At 38.7% G+C, this 23,571-nt stretch overlaps 1 protein-coding gene across 2 annotated transcripts; it reads left to right on the top strand.

Moving 5' to 3' along the window:
- Positions 1-175: 175 nt before the first annotated feature.
- LOC122652824 (GATA transcription factor 8-like) lies at positions 176-4,776 on the top strand. Of its 2 annotated transcripts, none has more exons than XM_043846694.1 (3): positions 176-337; positions 2,142-2,443; positions 3,864-4,776. In XM_043846694.1, exons 2-3 carry the CDS (start codon positions 2,159-2,161, stop codon positions 4,734-4,736), a joined length of 1,158 nt encoding a protein of 385 aa, XP_043702629.1. In that variant the 5' UTR covers positions 176-337; positions 2,142-2,158; the 3' UTR covers positions 4,737-4,776. The 2 variants fall into 2 exon arrangements, with proteins under 2 accessions (XP_043702629.1, XP_043702630.1); XM_043846695.1 differs by lacking the exon at positions 176-337 and adding an exon at positions 741-772.
- The last annotated feature ends 18,795 nt before the right edge of the window (positions 4,777-23,571 follow it).

Genomic DNA, 23,571 nt, shown 5'->3' with positions numbered 1-23,571 from the left:
CCTCTCTTCTCTTCCTTCACGTTCTCTCTCTCTCATCTCCCACCCCTTTTTTTAGGGTTTGTTTATCTCATTCCCTATTCCTCTTTCAAACATCTTCTTCTTCTTCTTTAACCTTCGTTGTTCCTTTATTACTTGCTTCATGTTTTCCTTTTCGGCTCGTGCTCCGAATTAGGAGTAGTTTTTGGCTTTTCTTTCTACTCCTCTTCTTCAATTGTTGCTGGTTTTGAGTAGTTTTCGCACAGTATTACGGGGTTCTTTGTGAAGATTAGTGCTTCTGCCTTGTTTCCTTCGGTTGTCTGTTGGAGTTTTGGCCCGGAAATCAGGGTTTAGAAAACAGGTTTGTCTAAATTTATATACCTGCTTCTCTCTCCCTCTTTTCCCTATTTAGAATTTTGAAGAATTTTCGAGGAATTTTCGGTGGGAAATTGCGTTCAGGCAGGGCTCACCTGGCTAATGCTCCCGTTTATGCTTTTGATTTTTGAGTTTGTTACATTTGGAGGAACTTTGCATGCTTTCCTTGTGAGCATCTCTGTAGACAAACAGCAGTTATTGAGTTGCTCTAGTTCTCAATTTTACTGCTCTCTCTGTTTTGCAGGAGTTTAAGCAGGTTCTACTCAACTTTTGAATTTTAATTCAATTTTTCCTCACTGTTGGGGTTCCAATTCTATCATTGAAGTACTCTGGAAGTTAGCAGTTAATTCAAAATTCAAACAGGCCATTCAAGAATAAGCTGAGGTTCTAACCTTCCGGGTTGCTCATTTTGATTTCTAAGGTTTGTTTTCTCAACAATTTCCATATCTAATTTCCTGTCTTTCGAATCTAATTTGTTAATTTCTGTTTTCTCCGGAGGATTTAATGCCAGTTCCAGATTTCCAGTTCTGTGTAGTTAGTTTTTTGTGTGGATTTTCTGAAGAGCTTTTAAGGTTTGATTCATTTCGCATTCGTTAGCAGAAATGAATTTGGAAAACTTCCTTCTTTTTCGCTTCTGCAGAAATGAATTTTCTGATTTCCCTTTTTCACTTCTTTTGTCGGCCCGATCGAATTAGGCCTTAAATTTTACGGAAAATTATCACCTCCAGTTTGCTGATCGGCCCAGTTCCTCTAATAGGGGATGGTGGATCCCACCCGCGCAGGATGTTTGGGCATGGGTAGAGAGATCATTTCAGTCCCCCTTTGTTAGAGGAACTGGGGAACTGGGCCGGTCTGCAAACTGGAGGTGATAAATTTTACTAGGGTAAGAAGAAGAATATAATAAACCGGGATAAAGGATTGAACCGGTCCAGAATGGGAAAAGATGGTGGATTCACAATCCCCATCCGATGGTTGAGTTTGGTTTGTCTACGGTGGGCCCACTTTTTATATAGGAATGATGTGGGCTTTTGTCGGTGGCCACGTAATTGCTTCCAATTTACTTTCAGTCGTACCCACTTTTCACTCTTTACATCTTAACTATTCTGGGCCCACATAGTCCCCTAGCGGTGTTGGATTTTTCTTTAATTGGATCCTAAGTGTCATCTACCAGTCGGTTGTTGGATGCTGATCAAGCGGTCAGATCATGGTGATCTGTAGCAGCAAAAGCAATGTTTAATTGCAGCATCTGTTTCTGTGCCAAGGAATTTCAATTTTCAAAACCAAGAGCTTTTTTAAGAAAAATAAAAAAAAAAAAAGATTTCTTTAACAGCTAGAAACCATAATTGCTGACATGAGCCACGAGGTCTGCTGGCAGAGCAAGAAACAGACCCAGTGCGCTAATGAAGAGGAGGATGATGACGTGGCCTGGTTAGTGGGCCGAAGGGCCCACTGGCTTCCTAATCTGGGTCCCACCTTAGTCCTAGATATCATATTAACCAGTGGTTGGATTTTGAGCTGTGGTGTGTTCTAAAAAGCGTAAATTTTACCCTTTCTTTAACTGACGGGGGTAAGCTTGTCCAATAAGATTACTTTTCCTTTTTATTTTTTTTAATTTTTTATTAATAATTTTGGGGAGGTGTAATTTGGGAAAGAAGAAAGATACAACTTTCTTTTATTTAACCTCCTCCACTCAATGCTTTTGTGAGTTTGTGTGGTTTTGGAAGATCCTTCTGCCCTAAACTGCTCTCTGATTTGGTGTGTGTTTGTGATGATAGATAATACATTAACAGTGAGAGAAAGAGAAAAGATGATTGGGTCAGGCTTCATGGACGATCTCGACATTGATCTATGCGGTGGTTTCTTCGACCAAATCGACGATTTGTTGGATTTTCCGATAGAGGACGTCGAAGGTGGTGGTGGAGGGGAATGTGATGGTTTTCAAGGTGCTTGGCTACCTCCACCACCCACGGACGCTTTTACAGGTTCGATCACCACCACTTTTCCCGGCAAGAATAGGGATAACGCCACCGCTTTCCCCTGCAAAAATGGCGATAACACCACCGTAGAGCTTCCTACAGAGCTATCTGTTCCGGTGAGTTTCTCATCTACATTCTTTCGTACAAATTTCTTGAATTCCTCATTGAATTTATACATTCCTTCCTTATTAGGTAGATAAAGGATAATTTCTTTCTCTAATTACATCTAAAATCTATATAGTTAAGGAAAAGGGTAAGGTTATTTGGCTTTCCTCGATCCGTTCCCGCCTGTGAATACGGTCGCATCGAATTGACTTTACTGAAGCAATTCATTAAATATTCATTAAATCATAACTTTTTGTCATAAAGATGGATTCTGGTTTCACTCCATCCAACGGCCCAGATTGTGTCCAGCTGGAAAATATTGTTGAATGACGTCATATTCATTGGTCAATTAAATATTTGAAAATTTCGGACATTGATTAAAAAGGGTTTTTATTGTGGGCCTTTCTTACTCCTCCTCCTCCTATGATGACTCTGTGGGCCTGCTTGCTGCGTGATTGATGGTAGTTAGGCCCATTACAAACGTCTCTTGGGATTGTGGTTTCTTAGGTCTATTATAATAATCTTTTTTTTTGGTAAAGGGTCCATTATAATAATCACTTTAGTAATGCACAGCCCAGAACAATGATGATTCTGTGGGCTTTGGGGTCCATAGAAAATCCAATCGGATTCGAATAAGTGGTTCACCCTATTGGCCCAACTCACCGACAACCCCATTTTTTTGTTTGGTCAAAAATAATTCCTAGAGAAAACAAATTCTAGCAATTTGGATTCTGTTTTATGGTGGGTTGGGTTCACGGTTTGAGGTTTCAGAATCGTATTGTATTGGTTTACCATGAGATGGTATGGGAAAGGGTAAAACAGTAAAAAAAACCCGTTATAAGGAAATCAGAGGTAAACTTGTCCCATACGGCTGATCTGTGTCTATACTGTATCGGTATTGTATTGGTTGTGTAGGTAACCAATACCTGATCTGATACCATGTGTTGGATTGGGTTGGGTTAGATGCAGGGATTTAGGAATCGGTATCGGATGCCATATCGGTTTCAACAGATACCGATCCATTGACAATCCAGAGCTCGGCCCATATCAGATGGAATTGTCCCTAATTTCAGTTAAAAATCGATTGTTTTACCATTTTACCCTAGGTCTATACTTAAAGGGCATACCTAGTGCACAAGGTTCCTAGGGTCTAGGAGGGTCATAATGTACGCAGCCTACCTCCGGCTTTGCGGAGAGGCTGTTTCCAAAGATACAAAACTGTGATCACTTGGTCACAATGGAACAAGCAACCTTACCGTTGCACCAAGGTCCACCCTCACCCTTGGTCCATATTGATCCACTGATATCTCAGAATGGACCGAGATCCGACATTGATTCCTAAAACCATGCTTGGGTGTGGAGAATTTCTTGTACACCTCCTCTGAGGCTCTGACTGACTCTGTGTATTTTCTATTTCCTGTTGATGATCAGCATGAAGACATTGCTCAACTGGAATGGTTATCAAACTTTGTGGAAGACTCGTTTTCTGCTGGGAGCATCACCATGGAAAATGAATCTTGTGGTAACATCAATATTATCAATAATAATAATAATAGCAACATCAAGAAGGTGGAGAAGGATTTGAACAAGGACTCCAACCATCACCACCAGTTCCAGACATCCAGCCCAGTCTCTGTCCTGGAGAGCAGCAGCTCCTGCTCAGGGGGAAGCGGGAGTAGTAGTGGAGGATACAGAACCATGCCTCTCAGTCCTGAGACATTTGTCCCTGGACGTGCTCGTAGCAAGCGCCCACGCCCTGCTACCTTCAACCCTCGTCCACTCATCTCCATCGTCTCTCCCACCACCTCTTCCCTCATCGACCCCTATCCAGAATCAGCATCAGAACTCGACAATTATGCCGACTCTCATCCTGTCAAGAAGATACATTTTAAATACCTTGTTGCTACAGATGCACAGCAGCAGCAGCAGAAGAAGAAGAAAAAGAAAAAGAAGTTGCCACCACATCCATTTCACCCATCATCAGCTACGGATCACCACTTCCCTCATCAACAAACAGCGGGTGTTAGGAAATGTCTGCATTGTGAGATAACGAAAACCCCACAGTGGAGAGCCGGGCCTTTGGGACCCAAAACACTTTGCAATGCATGTGGAGTAAGATACAAGTCCGGCCGGCTCTTCCCAGAGTATAGGCCCGCCGCCAGTCCAACGTTCGTGGCATCTTTGCATTCCAATTCGCACAAGAAGGTAGTGGAAATGAGGACTAAGCAGACTGTCGAGAACTCACCCCTCATCTCCACGCCCGAATTGATCCCCAATGACAACTCTCTGCTTCACTACATCTGACAAATGGAGGAGAGGAAGAGGAAGAGGAAGAGGAAGAGGAGGAAAATTTTCTTAATTGTGGGTTCTTCTTAGTTGGGTAGTGTCAATTTGTTTGTTCTTTCGTTTCTTGTATATAATGGGAGGGAAGGGAGGATGAATACTGGATAGGAGAGCACATAGATGACCATATTGTAGCCGGTAGAGTTAAGAAAAAGAGGACAGAAAGGAGGGAGACGACACTACTCAGAGAGGCAGAGAGAGTTTGGGAGACTAGTGGGTTAGGGAGATTAGGTGTAGGGATATGCTGCTCAGGTTCTTCTTTGGTATTGAAATTTATGTTATTTTGAGGAATTCTTTCTTTTTTGGCAGTTGATTTTGTCCATTAGGAACAAAAAAAAATTTCATATATATATATATATGCCTTTGCACCTTTTGATACTTTACAGCGTCTTTGTGATGGACATGCGGCCTAGAGATGATGATGATGCTAATACTTGAGAGATCAGGTCACTAAATCAGGTCAATAATTCCAATATGGTTGTGTAGAAAATGATTTTGAAACTCCACTTACATCCCAAATTTAAGCACTTCCAGTTTAAAATACTAACTAGAGGTGGTACCATAACCACAAAATTTAAACTCAGTAAATTTCTTAATATTTGAATGGCTCTAGCCTCTTCGAGGTACTAAAAAAATCTGGCTAATTAACGACACCTTCCATCATCTGGTAAAACCTGAGTTTATTTGTATTGTTTCCATTACTGATTACTTTCTTTGGACAGCCAGGAACAAGATGGTTTTCTGTAATAAAAGGCCCAACCCCATTACCATTCTTAATTTAATCTCCAGATGGGTTCAAGAATTCTCAATTTGGATGCCTGAGAATGCATGGGACAATTGATGATTTAATCCAAATTTTAAATTTAACCTGTGCTCATGTCATCCTTGGATATAGAGAGTCTTTGTCCTTAATATTCTAGAAGACACTACAAAGGAAAGTTGACCACGCTTCTGCGTTGTGCCTAGTGAGTCTGAAGATTCTCATAATGATTTCCAATTCATGCCTACATTTGGCTTATAAAAAACTTTTGAGAAGAGGAGATGGATCACAGACATAAGCCTATGAATTATTTGGTTAGTATAAATCACAAATTTTCTAGTATTTCCAGCCACGTGGATGGTTGATTTTGGTCAATTGACTTCAATTGGATGAATTGTACATTTTATAGATTAGTCATGTGTCAAATTTGAGACCCATTTTAATCATATGATTCACTATGTTGCGAGCTCTTATCTTTACATTTTAATGATCAAAACACATTAAAGTTGTAATTGCGACCGTTGACAGCTTTATATTTGCATATGGATGATGTAGACCATCCCCACAAATTTTGAGTGCCAATGGATCTAAGACGTGCTAGATATTTTAGAAAATTTTGAGAATTGATTCTTATGTTTTTTGCTTGGACGTGCCTTCAAAGCAGGAACTTTGTCCTCGCTCAGCAAATTATGTAATGATGCACTTACTCTAAATGTAGGGGGAAGTGTTTCCTGTGGAGGAGTGTGACTCTTTTGTGCGCGTGTGCAGTGCGTGCACAGAAGCATCAACATGAACAACATTCCTGCCTTTCATGAGGGCAGGGCAGTTATTTTGTCTCCTCTGTGTCTAGGCACAGGCACCACGCTCTCCCCCCTTAAACCTCTTTTTTCCTTAAACGTATTAGGGAAAAGTATCTCTAAGCTGCTGATGGAGGCTACACCAGCAGCTCCTCTCTCTATCTCTCACTTCCTAGCTCCTGCCCCATATTGAATAGCCATAACCCAATGCATAATGCTTGAGGACCTGAATGCCAAAAAATAAAGAAAAAGAAAGGATTGAGTTTTCATTCACCCATGTGAAGGAAGAATCCCCTCACCAGAGGCATCTAAACCCTGTGGTTGAACACTTGAATCTTGTAAGGGCATTTGTGACGTGAACAATAGGGCGGGAAAATTAATGATGAACCCAAAGTCCAAATTCTTCCTTATCTATACATAAAATTAAAACTTGGCAAAAACACAAAAAAAAAAACAAAGACTATCATTGGCAAGCAGGGATGATAATTTTTCAAGACTAAAATACACAAATTTTTCTTCCCCCAGAGAGAAAAGAGTATATCTTCATCCAAGGTGATTTGACCCTTTGAATGAATGAACTAGAATAGTAAATGTTGTCATCAACTCCATGCCCCTATTGTCGAAGGTCCAAAATACCCTTTATCAATCTCATCAGAAAGTCAAATTCCATGAATTAAGATATTTTCTCTCCACTATGGGTGAATGGAAACTCAATCCTTTCAAAATCCTAAAAAATCCACAATGTAAGATCATTTTTTCATCTTCTTACATTTCATGATTGATGTTGCACAGCTGCAGAGGCAGTGCCCATTTCTTGAAAGAAACCTATGAAAAGGCCCATCCAGGAAGAAACAAGTTGTCAGGCTTTCTACCACATGGGTAGTGGACCATGTGGGCTTTTAAATGTGGGCCCACATGTGTCTTTATAGAATAATACGAGCTAGTTGTGGCATTGCTATTTTTGTTTTTTGGTTTTTGGATGGGTATCTCCAATCTCCATTACCTATTTACCTACCATGAAAACGACGAAATAAATAAGTTACGCACTTGAGCTTATTATGTTTGGTATGTATTCTTGCAATGCATTCTTATAAATGCATTTTCAGAATGTAGAATACATGTCTAACATAGAATGAAAAATGCCATTTGAAACGCAATGAGAAAGATAATGCATTCCAGAGTAGATTGCATTCTCTAAAATCTATAACCAACAACGCATACCAAACTTTTTTTCCTCTTTTCTTTCTTGAGGGATCTCAGAATGTGTTCTTCACCTAGAATGTATTCTAAGAATATATACCAAACACAGCTTTGGTATGCAAAACAGGCTATTTTATTACAGTTTCATGTTAAGACTTCGATGTGCGCTAGCAGCTTCTGCTTTAAGAGCAGGCGCCAGGGGAGGTCAGTGGATCGACTACTGTCACATGTGTGAGTGTGTGTGTATATAGTGTGTTCCCTTCCCCCTACCCTTCTAGTGTGCGTTAGTAAAGTCCCCGTGCCCTTGGGCAGTCTCTTAGATAGGTTAACAAAAAAAAAAAAAAGTATTTGGGTAGGGTCGGAATGGACTTAACCTTACTCTATTATGGTTGTGGAGGTTCTTAATTTACCCTTACCCTTTAGGGTTGGGTAAGACCATCTGGTTAAAGCACGAAGCTGGCCCGACCTGTTAGTAAATGATCCATGGTCTGATGCCGGGCCTAGATTGATTATTATTTGGCTGTTCATGGTGCTTGGTTGTAGCCTGATGGGCATTTGATGGGGACCAGCCCACACCAGTGATCTTCCGAGATCAACCAATTATAGCCTCATAACTGGACTCCGATTATGGATCAGTAACTGATCGACCAATTATAAATGTGTCCATGCTTAGCCTGTGAGATCCAATTAACTAAACGACGAGCGACCTCTAATTGGTGGGGATCGGATTACGAGCAACCGAAACCATCCAAGATCGACCAATTGACACCTCTAATCAATAGTATATACTACTAAACTAGGCTTGTTACATAGTTATTTAGATAGGCTTAGGGGATGGGGATTTTGAATGGGCTTAAGGACTATAGGGTTAAAATACATTGGCAAGGGTAATGTGTATGTGAAGTGGGCTATTAGTTATATGAGGAGTAGGTAAGTGAAGTAAATTTGTTTTCTCATAAATGTCTCAACTCTGAAAGACTATATTCTTATTAATGTTTTCAAAATTGGATTGAGCACATGCCAAATTTTGTCGCTATTGATCACATGTCAAATTTCAAATTTAAATTTATTCACATTACCCATTGTATTTTTAAGTGTTTTGATTTGCCACTTGTCTTACTCTGTTTGGTAACTTGACATGTTAGCAAGAGACCTTGAGATTTACATATCCACAAAGTTTCAGCACCATCGAACTGCCACGGGGTAGAGCTAGGTGTATGTCTATAGATTCTGCATGGCTGTGCTTAGGGGTGTTTAAAGTAGATCAACCCGATTGAACTGATCGGACCAAATTGAAATCAAATGACCTAATTTCTTATCGATTCGGTGTTGTTATTGGTTTTTTGTAACCTCTAAGAGACCAAATCTGACCAGACCGACCAATAAGACCAACCTTTTGGAATTTAAAAAATAAATTTGCAGGTTTTTTTTTATATGAGAAAATCGAGATTGGACCGAGAATAGACTAATAAGAGACTCTTAAAAAATGAAAACCCGATAATGGACAAAAGTATATGAAAATTTTACAAAATCGACCGAAAACAGACCAAGCCAATGGTTTGATACCTGTTGATGTGAACATCCTACATTCATTAAATTAGCCTTCATTTGTTGAGAAAGAAAAATTCTTTAACTACCAGTGATATTACCTTATGATCGGAATCTTAGTTCATCATTAACTCTCACCCTTTATTGTACAAGTCAAAAATACCTTTTTCCATGCAAATCAAAGGGTCAGATCTCCATGGTGAAGAGATTCTTTTTCCAGAGAAATTGGGTCTAAATTTTTTGTGGAAGATTATATGTGGACCCAAATATCTATTTTTTCCCCCTCTTCCAAGAAGATAATCCTCTGATCATGGCACTGATGGGGTAAGTCCTTTTCGGTTGTGATCAAGATACTGATGTGAGAAGTCCACTTGTTAGATGTTCTTTAACGGATAAGACAATGTACATGGGCCTGGTAAGGCCCAGTGAGAGGTTGGTAGAGCCCAAGACATTCTTTTACATCACAAAACTCAGCTTGGCATACTTTCAAACACTTCACCAACAATCCAAATGCAGAATTTGGAAGTTTGGGAAACTTTCCATGGTTCCACCATTTCCCCCATTAACTTTAGTTTTGGCCCAGTGATTGTAAAGCCAGCTATAAAGACTAGCCCAACCCATCACAACCCAAAAAAGACTCATAAATCACAAATTAAACAAGCCTAGTAGCCTACTCCAACACTGATATGACTGGCCTGGCCACACAGACACACCTTTGTGTGTGTGTCTGTGTGGCCTTGTGGGTCATAATTTTAAACAAAAAAGATGGATCTTAGTTTTCATATTAACTAATAATTGTGTCTTACACTTAGTGTACTTTTGCCTTGGTCACCCTCAACCTTGAAGCATTAGATCATCATTTAAAGACTTTCAAGCATGATTTGATGGTGGTGGGGAGGCCAATATCTAGGCAAGCTTCGTGTCAACACTCAATTGGGTTTTTGTTTTTCTTAAGTTGTTAAACAAAGGCATAAGTGGGTCTTCTAGAATTAGAATCCTGCTTTAGTCTCTTGCTTTATTGATTAATCTTGATTTGTTTTGTTAGTTTAAGGTTTAATTACAAAACATATCAGATCTTTGTGGGTTGGAAATGAGATTTGTGATGTGGTTAGGATGGTTTTTCTTGTAAATTTTCAAAAGTTCCATTGATGGTTCTATGTGGGCCTTATATCTTTTGGCCTTGCCATGTGTTTTGTGTCCATATTCAAAAGCCCATCTTGATGTCCCCTTCTTTTCATTGTACCTTTATAGGATCAAACACTCCCTCCTCCTCTAATTCCTCTTTCATTTTCAAAAGATTTATGAGGCTAATTAAGAAGAAGTGGAAGATTAAAAAATGTAAGAGATCAACTTTAACACTTGGATGAGACATGAAATTGCTTGTGTGGGTCCAAACCAAATCCAATCCATTTGTATAACCTAGGTTTAAGCTAATGGTGTAAACATGGCAAACAGGCATAGAATTATTTGGTTCTAACAATTGGAACATTCTTTTTTTTTTTTTTTTTTTTTTTTTTTTTTTTTTTTTGAATTCCTACTTATTTTCTTTCAGGGGCACTATTCTCTGCCTGGGAGCACACATGGGCGCAGGCTATGTTTAGACACATGGGGTGGGACGGGACTGTTATTTCGGTCATTCATGGGGAGGAGTGGTCATTTTGTCCACTTCTATGTGTCTTGGTGCGCATCCTGCGTTCCCAGTGCAAAGAACATTTTCCCTTTCTTTTATTAGGAAAAAGGCTGGCACACCGCCCGCTGTGTCAATCTCTCTTTCCCCCTCTTTGAAATGACCTCTTTACGTTTTATGTATAATGTCTCATCTTGTACCCCCATTGATGCCGTCTGTTAGCTTATCGCACACAGACAGTGTACCTATCTATCCCTCTCCCTTGCTTTTATTGAACAAATACAAAAAGAAAACACAGACTATTGGGTTACCACTTGAATGCTACATATATGGTCAAAGACATTTCAAGGAAAATTGTATATATCCATTTTCTGACATTCATTTTAAAGTGGAAAAATCTCGAAGGGTTTAAATTTGGGACATGAGACCATGGTTTTCATAGAGTTTGAGAGCGAAACCAAGCAGTCTCGTGGTAGAGAGAATCATATAACTCACAGCTCATCAAAGAAACTGATGCACATAAAGCTAAGTTTAGTTTATTTCCCAGAGCAGGGAATAGATATCAAGAAATTTCTTTTTTTCTGATAATAATAGATATCAGGATTTAAGTAAGATAAAAAAATGATTTTCAAAATAAGTTGAAAGTAACTATCATTATGTCATGGGGAAAATAAAAAAAAAGGCTAGCTACTTGGTCACGTGGCCAATGGCGCTCCCACACTTAGACACAATACCGCATTGTCCCATGGAAAATATCGTCCTGGCCCCATGGAAAGAGACAAAAAAGATGCACCCTTTAAGTAGTGATCGAACTAGTTTTCTCTTATGTTTTTAGATATATTTCTTTTCAGTTACCAAAACTACAAAAAAACACCATGGAAAGTTATAAAACAGGGTGGTGTAGTGTTGTACCAGCCCAAAACCCTTTGTAAGTAGGTTTCTTTGGGTTCGTTTGGGTCCATATTGAGTAATTCTAACCTGGATTTTTATCCTCTCAATTAAGTGTGATGCTTGAGAATCCAACCGTCCACCCAACACTCGAGAAGATAAAAAGATGTCATCACCCATGTTTCTATGATTGGATTCTCAAGTGTAATACACTTGAGAATCCAATCATAAAAACTAAATTAGGACTTGGGAGGAGATGTTGGTAAAGAAGCCTCTTGAACACTAAATCCAGCCAACGAAATGCTAAAATCTTACCTTAGATGGATTCCTCAGTCAAAAAAGATAAGAAATCATAATTTTCTTGCAGATATAAGGTTCTTGGCAATTGATATCGTGCCTAAAAACCCTCACTAACAAAGAAGAAAAGAAATTTAGATTTTAAAACCCTTTTACAGGTTTTCAAATGAATTAGATCAGATCGCCCGATCCAAACACTGCTCCACCAAACCTAGATAGAAATGGCAATATCTCGAGATTGATGACGACCAATACCGATCTGATCTGGCCAACATCTGTTCAGGTGTGAAAACCCAACATGAGGGTTACATAGATCATATATATATATATATATATATATATATAACCAATTAACCATGCATATGGACCAACTCATCCTCCTCGACCACTCTCTTTTGTTTTATTTTTTTGGTTGTTTTTCCATCTTAATGCGTTAATAATACTGTACGTACTGTTGCTACTTCTGTGGAGTTTGTCATCGTCTGCTTCTGTCTGTCCAGAATCGAGAAATTCAGAGAACGCTACCACCACTACTGTTACTGCTTAGTAATAACTACTACTCCCACAGCCTCATTCACCACTACTCCGCACTCCAAAAGAAAAGAAGAGAAGATAAGAGACGACAACCACTGCAAATACAGATTTTGGGTTTTCCCTCACACTTGGTGGACTCTGGTATGCCATGTCATGCAGCTGTCAGTCTATACATAACAACGCGCGTGGGTGTCATTTCCACTGCCATTTCCGGAGTACTTTCCAATTGTCGGTCAAATGAAGTACAAAAAATTTAGGTTTTGATAAAAAAAAATGCTGCTTAGTTGCGTGGTTCCTGCTCCCAAACGCATGCCCTTGCGGTGATGTAAGATCACGCGACTAGGCAGCGATCTTTTGTTGGTAGAAAAAATTATAAAATTTAATCAAGAATTATGGAGATTAACCTAAGCTAAGAGAATGACAAGACGTAGTCCTGATCAGTTTGATTTTACCTTGACTTAGTATTTTGGTATGAGTCATGGAAAAAACGTCGAGTTAGTTCATTTTACGATTTTAGGTTTAATGGGAGAGAGGTCCCTTGATGTAGTGGGGTAAAGAGATCTTCGAAAAACACTAAATTGTTGGATTGGAAAGGGAGAATTTCAGCAATGATGAAGACCGGTGGAACCAGAGGCATTCACCGGGTTTTGAAAAAGGCAAATTGAATAAAAATAAAACCTGATTTTCCAACTACGATGCTTCGAAGACCAGAGCATTTTATTTACTTAACTAAAATGGAGAGGATTCCCTCACACTGTGACAATGTGAGGGAATCTCCTACCCTATACCAATGGGAAACAATTTTGTCCAGTAAAGATCCATATGGTCAAGGAGGATAGAAGGTGTCAATGTAGAATCCATAAGATCAAGATACAAAAGAAGGTGACAAAGCATCACTAAAAATACTTGTAAAATGCAATGTGAATACTTCGCGTTGGGCCCTTAGCCCAGTCCTCGTGACCTAATCGTGTGGAGAACATAGTAATGGACTGTGCAATAAGGGAAAGCGATAGGGATTATCAATAGCACTCAGCTAGGATGACAAATATGCTTAGTCATCTTCATTTGGATTCATGGATATATAATATATGGGAAAGAGAACGACACCGGTCACACAATGCACGTTGCCCTACGCCTTGACACAGGGACGTGCAAAATGATCACCCCACCCTCTGAACCCTAGATACGACTAGGGGTATGGCAGTTATTTCCAACCAGATAAGCTCTACAGCAGTATCTGCAAGGGCTTTGCATGTACTCATACTCAGTAGAAGATCTAGCAACTATCTTTTGCTTATGGGAAGACCAAGAAATCAGATTGTTGCCAAGAAAAATAGCACAGCCACCAGTGCACTTTCTCTATTAAGCTTCCACCTTAAACCAATTGGTTCAAAGTTGGGTGGCCTCTTGTGGTTCTTCTACTTGATAGTCGGAGCACCCACAACCGCTGTGGGATTACCTCAATACTCTCCCTTACGTGTAGGCCTTCTAGGTTCTGTCTTCGTGGGTGGAGCAAAGCCCATCATCGACAGAGGCCCAACGTACTCGCTCTAATACCATATTAAGCTTCCAACTTAAAACCAATTGGTTCAAAGTGAGGTGGCCTCTTGTGACTCTTATACTTGATAGTCGGAGCCCCTACAGTCAATTTGGGCTTACCTCAATGATACCATATTGGAATTATTATTTTCTGTATTAATTTCTTTTATATAGAAGAATTGAGAAGGGGTTATTATCACATTTGAGTTATAACTCGAGAGTTGGCAAGTCTTTCAGAGTCCCAAATGTGATAATCCTCTTACTCGTACAAGGTAAGTGATATAGACAAAATAGGAAACAAAAAGTTGGGTTAGCATAGAACTCTGTATGGGTTGACAGCCGCAAAGGGTTTTCTCTCTCTCTCTCTCTCTCTCTCCTCTTCCTCCTCACATGAAATGACATCTTTGTTCCTATAGATGAAACTGTATGCTGTTCTTTGTTGACGTGCTCCCTATGCCGCTTGCTCAGAGAACCCTTTCACATACATTATTAATACATACATATACATATATACTCCGGAGTCTATCTCAAATTTAAAAAATTAATTCCCTTTGATGCCCATTTTCACTCGACCTGTGATTGTAAAGCTGTTAGGAGAGCGAGAGCTATGATAATGATGGTGAAGATGGAGATGGAGGTGCAATCAGTTTCAATGTTTTTTCCCGTTCAACCTCTCTTTCTCTCTCTCTCTCTCTCTATAGCTGTGATGAGATGAGGTTGGCGCTGACTGATTGTCTGATTTGTCTCTATTGGAGGGTCTCTTTTTATGTGGCTTGGAACAATAAGATGACAGGTTCTTTGGATGTTTTATTACAATTGATGGAATCAAATTGTATCTTTTGCTAGATTTCTTTATTATGTTTGGCTCACCTTCACACTCTTTATCCCCACCAGAACTTCTCTCTCTCTCTCTCACTCTCTCTGTCTCACTATATGTATATAGATGCTCGAATTTAGTTGGGCCCAATGCAATTTGGGATAGGGTAATAAACCTAGACCAATACTCTCATGGCTATATATTATCCTTTTTTTTTTTTGTTTTGGATAACAAACTTTTATCTTGGTTGGTTGATTTGGATTGTGGAAATGGGCTATGTTTGGTATGCATTCTAGGTCAATTAAGTATTATCAGATGATAAAAATAACTGTTTTTATCACTCGAAAATATAAAATCGACTTGGAATGTTTTCCAAGAATGCATACCAAACACTATCGAAGACTTAGGGTCCAAACAAGTGGGCTTTGGTTATGGTTTCGAGTGAGCTGACCCAAGCAAAAAAATACAAGCACATATAGGCCAAATGTTCTCTATGCCGAGGGCGTAAACTATGCTCAGACACATGGGGGTGGGCAAAATGACCACACTGCCCTTGAATGGCAGGCCCATTTGTCTGGGCGCAGGCTGCGCTGCAGCACAGAGAACATCAACTATTTATATATATATGGGGATCACAAAATTAATTTTCTTAAATTGATTGGTACTAAAATAAAAAGAGGTTGGCTCTAATTTTCCAAGTGGCTACGTTTGGTTGCAAGGGAAATTGAAGGGAAGGAAAGTGAAAATTTGTCAAACTTAAAAAAGAGTAACTTTTGTAATCATTACCTCATGTAGTAATGATACATTTTACATGTAATTTTTAGTTTACTTTTTAAATCAAAGAGAATTGATGCAAACTAAAGTGAAATTTAATAACCATATATGGAATGATTTAGATTTTGTGATATAGTCATATGGGATAATGATTACAAATTTCCTTTTGAAGTTTAAAATTTTCAGTTCCCTTCCCTTGAATTCCCCTTGCAACCAACGAAGCCGGTGTTATAGTGGTTTTGAGGCCTTGTTTGTTTCATCGTAAAAAATTTTGTGCGAATGACATTTTACATGAAAATTTTTCGGTGTAGTGTTTTGATCTACATATTTCCAGCCATTGATCTTGAAATTAAGCCTAATTTTGGCATTTTTTTTAATCTAATTCACGTAAAACAATTGATATAGCAAGAATTTAATTATGTGATCCAACATAACCCATTGGCCCAAAATATTCCCATACATCAATGTTAGGTTAACCTTTTGGAATTATGTTTGGAATGCTTTGACATAATTAAGAAAAGGGTTAGGTTAACCTTTTGGGATTGATATGTGGTTTGTGGGATATCACTATCAAAAAACAGAAAAGGGCTGGTTAGGTTAGAGCTGTGGCCATCTTATGTTGAGAATTGATGTCTTGTATTCTGTTCACCTTGTCGAACCATGTGTATTCTTGCGTGATTGTTCTTTTTTTGGTTACGTTGTGCTTTATGCATCGTTTATAGGTTTTTGTTCGTACATTTAATACAACCCGAACGCGAGGTGGCATGACTCATTACCACCACCCCTCATCAAAAGATCATAGGATGCGTTTGGGGTGATCAACATGTGTAATGATTCACAACTTAAAGATTGTCTTGGTTATAAATGAACTTATTCTCGATCCAATGATCATAGCTACAATATTAATAATACATAAAAGTGAATCAATCAATTTATTTAGTGACTCTTGATTGCATCTCAAGTTTCAGTTCAAATAGAGTTTGCCAAATGACAAAATAAAATATTAAAAAAATCCAAAACTACAGAGATATATGGTTATGGTATGATGATGGACTTGCTACATCAACTTGGCGTAATGCCAATGTGGCAAGCGCAACTAGGTTAGGGTTTAAAAAAAAATCTAGAATCAAGATCTAGATCAGTACTAATGGATTATCAGAATCGATCAAGATCAGTGAAGAATCAATTAGAATCGACCCAAAGTTGTCCTAACCCTAGATTTTGAAATGAAATTGATCGAAATCGAGAACGGCCCACTATCTAAATCGACCTATCCAATTCCGATTTAAAATTTTTTTTAAGAATATAGTTAACAAATCTTTTATGTGTGAAGCATAAAATGCAATGAGAAAGTAGGTTAATGGGCCATGGGGGACATTATCATGAAGAGTAGTACTATAGTATAGAACTAATTGAGATGGTCCCATTAGTTGGAGGCATTCTATTAGCCACATCAGCTTCTACGTAGGCAAATTAAAGACACACAAACCTTTGATGATGATGAAGAGGTGGTTCAATTCTTACACATCTAAATTGAGGTTGGACCAACAAAGCTGCAGTAGTGAGTAAATGAAAGGTTCGTACAGGGTAGTAGGGGGTGGACCAGTGAGGCTGACCCTTAACAGGCTATGCTGTGAAGTCTGGAACCATTTAAAGAGGACTTCAAATGAAATTTTAACCATTTCTTCACTCTTCCCCTTTAGGCCTTTAGGGCTTTGGTAGTAAAAGCCAAATAACCTGGTGTACCTCTTATTTTATATGGTTAAAATTAAAGAACTAAAAATGTAAAGGATTTAAAAGACTTTACAGTCTATGAATTAGCCTATGGGGCAAAAAAAAATGTTTTTGTACCAAACTCTGCTGCTTCATTATTGTTATTCAAGGGAATAACACCACCCTCCTTACTTTCCTTCAAGCTATACCCCGAGAGGGTCGTGGTGGCCAATGATTTGCTGGGAATTAATTAAATAGTTAGAAATAAAGTTGGTAAAATCCAAAATATTAGAATTCTTGGTATTGTAAAATGAGATGTCTGATAGTAACTTCAAAATTTTCAATAGAAGAAGGATCAAATTCCATGGCCACACTGATGAAGTAGGAGATGGTGGAATATCGAGTAGATTCGGATTGTAACACCAGACTTCTTTAATTTTGTAATCCAACTAAGCAGAGTGATCTAGTCACTATAATAACCCGAATAACTCTGGCTCCAAAAAATGGTTAGTATAAAAAAAAAAAAAAAAACGTACAGCTAGCATGGTTAGATATCCTACCAACAAAACAGTAAACATTTATCCTGATCTCATTAAGGAAATATTGATTGTTCCTGCGCAAATCAGAATAACATGGTATGATATAGGGAATGAATCCAAACATGATAATAATGAAGTTAAAGGTGCTCTTCATAGGGGGTAAATTCATCAGAAGATAATGAGAGAGAGAGAAGGTGGAAGGATTCTTAAATCCTTTAACCAGGACTAAATATTCTTGAGGACCCAAGAAGGATCGGGTTTGACAGAGCCATGTATCACCTTATTTCTAATGTGCCAAATAAAATAACAAGTTATAATAAAGATCGAAAAAAAAAACCAAATTCTAAAACGTTTATCGAGAAGTTTGTGAGAAAGAAGATAAAAGCAAAGCTGCCCCAATGAGGAGTGAGAGAGATACACCGTCCTCAATCCCAAAGGACCTACCACCCATATATGTTTAGACCAATCATAGGAAAGAAAGATGTGTCAAATGGATTCAATACCAGATCCACATAATACACAACTAGGATCAATCTGGGCCCATTTCGAAAGAGCCACTTTTTAACAGGGATCCCTGCATGTAAAACACGCAAAAAATTTATTTTAAATTTTAGGTGAATTGGAAGTTTCCAAAAAAAATCTCCACTAATAAGAATTTGTAGTTTGTCTAGATGGTAGCCTCAAAGAAGAAAGAATAAAATCAGCCGTTAATTTTGTAGAGAATCTACCATCCTTAGAAAGAGAGCATTTCCAAGTGTCATCCTCATTGGTCAAGGACATGTTGGAAATGACAGATGCATAGCAAGTGGGAATATAAGAAGGGAGAGATGAAGCATCCAATCTATAATTAGCAAAAATATTGTAGACTAAGTCTAAATTATTATCTGCATGCATGTAGGAAAGATGAAAGACAATGTCCTATGATGGATTTAACCCATGGGTCAATCCAAAAGAAAATGTTACATCCATTACCAATCTCTCTAAATACTATAACTATTAGAGTTGGAACCAAGACAAAAAATCTTTCTTCCTGGAAATCTTTAGGTTGATAATAGGTTGAGACGGGTAATATTTAGCTTTAAGGACCTGTGCCCATAGATCATTTGTATTATTTAGCAGTCTCCATCCTAGTTTTAGGATTAGAGTTTTGTTGTGGAGTTCTGCTTTTCTAATACCCAAACTCCATAAAACAATAAAAGGAAGAAGACAAACTTTATCCCAGTCAATCATACCAACTTAGTTAGTCCTATATGCCTTTTCCCTTGTGCCTTATGCACGGGGAGAGGGAGAGAGAGAGAATTCTTTATTGAGTCGGTTTTGATTTGGGGTACTATGGAACCGACTGAAAATCGGACTGCATTGGATTGATCAAAACCACACCGAACATGAAAAATGGACCGATACCAATATGAAAATCATTTAAAATGTTTTCCCCCCTTTAATTATGTATATGTAGACATGATAAATCGAATCCAAACCAATTATCAAATAAGAGAAAATACAACCCAAATCAGACCGAATCTGAAATTGAACATTCCATTATTGGTTTGGTTTTGGATTCACTTTCACCCTGAAACCATTGCCGTACTGAAACCAAATTGACCAATTGACATCCCTAGGTTAAAGCTTCATTCAAGATTACAATCTTAATGAATTCATTGGGAAGAGAGAGGGAGGGAGGGAGGGGGGGGGGGAATGGGATATCAAACATACAAATAAAAAATAAAGGGAAATTTTTTCCTTAATCCGCTGTGAAGGTTTCATCTATTAATTGATCATCATAATTATTTGCTTCTGTTGGAGGTCCAAAATGTCTTTCACTGTTCCTGAAACACTAATTGAAATGCAATAATAGCCGAAAATAAAGGATTCCTTCTTCACCATGTGTAAAGAAAAACTCAGTTCATAAACAATGTTCTAAGAATTGTGAATTAGATCAGTGAATCACCCAATTGGGATTGGAATCGACAGTCAACGATCCCGATTCCTATTGATTCTAATCGTGGTCCATTGAATTGGAATCATCGTATTCTTTATAAAACACAAGCTTCTCAGGTTCAAAACAGCAAGCTCAAGTCCTCATCTTTAGTTCCAACTCAAAGTGCTTCTCTGTTAGATTTCTCCATCGATATCTGCCCGGTTCGGCTCAAATTTGGAGGGGAGCTCCCTCTTTGGTTGTAGATTACATCTATTATTTTCCAATTGATTTGCTGATTTGGAGATCTATTGAACCTGCAATTTGAAACCACCACCGAAAAGTTTCAAGATATGATTTTTCCCTCAATTTGCCTCCAAATGGCTTGAAATTTGGCATCCCTTACTATTTTTGCATGTAAAATATATCTAATGGTATTTATTTTTGTTTCAGATCAACAGTAGGGAGATCAAGCTCACTCGGAATTAAGGGTTTTCAATCCCTACACTCAATCCAATGTTTTTTTTTTTTTTTTTTTTTTTTTTTTTTTTTTTTTTTTCTTTCTTTTAGCCATTTATATTTCAAGTTGATCACAAGGATCTACAACTTTTATGAAGAAACTAACTTCAAATTTGTTAATTGATCACACACTCTCACTCACGCAAGTATTCAAGCACATAATCGCACACCCAGAGATAACACAGAGATTACGTGGTTTGGTCTTCCTAGGATGGGAAGCCTACTCCACGGGAAAATCCTCATCTCAACTTGGCTTATTGAGGAGGGCTATTTTCTCTTTAAATAATGGCTTGTACAATGAAGTCACACGTGAACAATGTGAACAATGTGAACAGCTTGTACATTCATAGGTCAGCACCAGATTTCCTTCTATATTGGAGGATTTTGGAGATCCTAGCGCATCAATCTCGCCAACACTCCCCCTCCAAGTTGGGGCGAAAATATCTTCTGAAATCAACTTGGACATGTCTTGGAAGACTCTTCTAGATAGAGCTTTAGTGAACATATCAGCAAGTTGGACTTTACTTGGAATATATGGAGTCTCAATGGTTTTATCTTGAACCTTTTCTCGAATGAAGTGGCAGTCAACCTCTATGTGCTTTGTCCTCTCATGAAAGACAGGACTTGAAGCAATATGTATAGCGGTCTGATTATCACAGAACAATTTCATAGGAACATGCAAAGTTTCTAGGCCAAGTTCTTGCAGTAACAGCCGTAGCCAAACCAACTCACTAGTAGTAGACGCCATTGCCCTGTATTCGGCCTCAGCACTTGATCGGGCCACGATGCTTTGTTTTTTACTTTTCCAAGTTACCAGATTGCCCCCAACAAAGGTGCAAAAACCTGTGGTAGATGTTCGGTCCGTAGGACACCCTACCCAATCTGCATCTGCATAGCCAATTACTTTAGAGTGGCCATTTTTCTTCATCAAAATCCCTCTTCCAGGGTAAGATTTCAGATACCGTAAAATACGATCAACAAGATCCATGTGCCCCTCAGTAGGAATATTCATAAATTGGCTAACATAGCTAATAGGGTATGTGCTGTCAGGTCTGGTGATGGTTAGGTAGATCAACCGCCCAACTAACCTCTGAAACCACCCACTGTCAGGTAAGGGAGTATCCTTGTCGATGAATTTACTGTTATAGTCCATGGGAGAATCGACAGGCTTAGCTCCAAGTTTCCCAGTTTCCTTTAACAAATCTAAGGCATACTTTCTTTGAGACATAAATAACGCTTTACTGGATCTGGCGATTTCGATGCCAAGAAAATATCGAAGCCTTCCCAAATCTTTAATATCAAACTTTTCATTCAAATGTTGTTTGAGCTCTGTTATTTCTTGAAGATTGCTGCCTGTGATGACAATGTCATCCACATAAACAAGAACGACCACAATTCCTTTGTTACTCCTTTTCGTAAACAGTGAGGAATCTGATTCACCGTTTTTAAAATCGACAGCTATGAGGGCAGAACTCAAGTTCCCATACCAGGCACGTGGCGATTGTTTGAGACCATAAATGGCCTTATTGAGTTTACATGCAATCCCAATTTGATTTTCCAAGATATGATCAGGAGGAACGTCCATGTAAACTTCCTCCTCAAGATCTCCCTGTATGAACGCATTTTTTACGTCCATTTGGAATAGGGTCCAACCATAGTTAACGGCAACTGACATCACAACACGAACAGTGTTCATTTTGACTACAGGGGCAAATGTTTCCTTATAGTCAACACCATAGGTTTGGGTGTAACCCTTCGCAACAAGTCTAGCTTTGTGTCTTTCAATAGACTTATCACTTTTGTGTTTGATTTTATAAACCCATCGACACCGGCCTACAGAGCGCTTCCCTTCAGGAAGAGAGACTATGTCCCATGTGTGATTTTTATCGAGGGCCTTGAGCTCTTCATCCATAGCCTTGACCCATACAGGGGAGGTCTTAGCTTTAGAAAAACTATTTGGTACCTTGAGAGCATCAATCTCAGTTAAAAAAGCTCTGAATTCGGGTGCTATATTATCATAGCAAAGATGTGCCTGTATAGGGTAATTGGCAGCATAGTAAGTGGAGAAATCTAGTAGCTTAATAGACGGCTGCGAGACCCGAGTTGACCTGCGAGCAGGTACAAGCGGGGCCGGAGTTGGAACAGAAACAACCTCCTCATATTCATTGTTGGGCTGATTAGGTCCTGTGACATCATGTGTGTCCCCCATCCACCAGTTGATCCGTACTTCCACCAGCTATATTGTCATTCACGAGCTGATATGTTGCAATAGGCAAAGGGGCAAATTCCACATCGAATTGACTGTAGTCATAGGTATTACCATTATTCTCCCCCTGAATTTGATCCCTATCAAAGAAAAACATATATTTTTTAGCAAATTGAACATCACAAGAAACAATCACCTTGCGAGTGGTAGGGTCATAACATTTATATCCCTTTTTGAGAGAAGAATAACCCAAAAACATGCATTTACGAGCACGGGGATCTAATTTTCCACCTGTTTGGGAGTGAACATAACACACGCAGCCAAAGATATGAAGATCGATGAAAAAGACTAACTTGTCGACTAAGAAGCTTTTCCATGGACGCCTTAAAATTAAGGACCTTCCTAGGAAGGCGATTAATCAGGTAGCAGCTAGTAAGAACCGCATCAGACTAGTAAGTTTTAGGAGCATTGGCATGGAACAGAAGAGCACGTGTTACTTCAAGTAAATGCAATTTTTCTGCTCGGCAATGCCATTTTGTTGGGGGTTCCAACACAAGAAGTTTGGTGGAGGATACCCTTTCCTTTAAGAAATGCTTCAAAAAGATCATTGGTGCACTCGGTTCCATTATCGATGCGTAAAACATGTACATGGGTATCATACTGTGTGTGCACCATGTGACAAAAATCTTGAAAAACAGTTAACACTTCACTCTTAGAGGTCAGAAAATATAAAATTTATCATCAATGAATGTTACGAAGTATTTAAACCCGTCTCGAGAGTCAACCGGCGCTCTCCCCCAAACATAAGAATGTACTAAACCAAATAATTTTGTTGAAATAGTAGTACTATTAGAAAATGGTAATCGGTGTTGTTTAGAGTAATGACAAATCTCGCAATCACTAGAATTAAGTGAAAGAGAAGAATTCAAATAGTGCAACACTCGATCTAAAGGGTGCCCTAAGCGCCAATGCTAGAGCTTTGCCACAGTATCTTCATTTTTCCTTGTAACAAGAGCAGTTCCAGGAATATCAAGAATTGTAATAGCGACATTCACCAATCTTCCTCTTTGATATGCTGTCCTGAAAGGTTACCTTGTTGGATGAAAAAATAACATCATAGTTT

Source organism: Telopea speciosissima, chromosome 2 (assembly GCF_018873765.1).
Source record: "Telopea speciosissima isolate NSW1024214 ecotype Mountain lineage chromosome 2, Tspe_v1, whole genome shotgun sequence".
NCBI classification, from domain to species: Eukaryota; Viridiplantae; Streptophyta; class Magnoliopsida; order Proteales; family Proteaceae; genus Telopea; species Telopea speciosissima.
The sequence above is the reverse complement of the archived record's forward strand: the minus strand, read 5'-3'. Positions and strand labels throughout refer to the sequence as shown.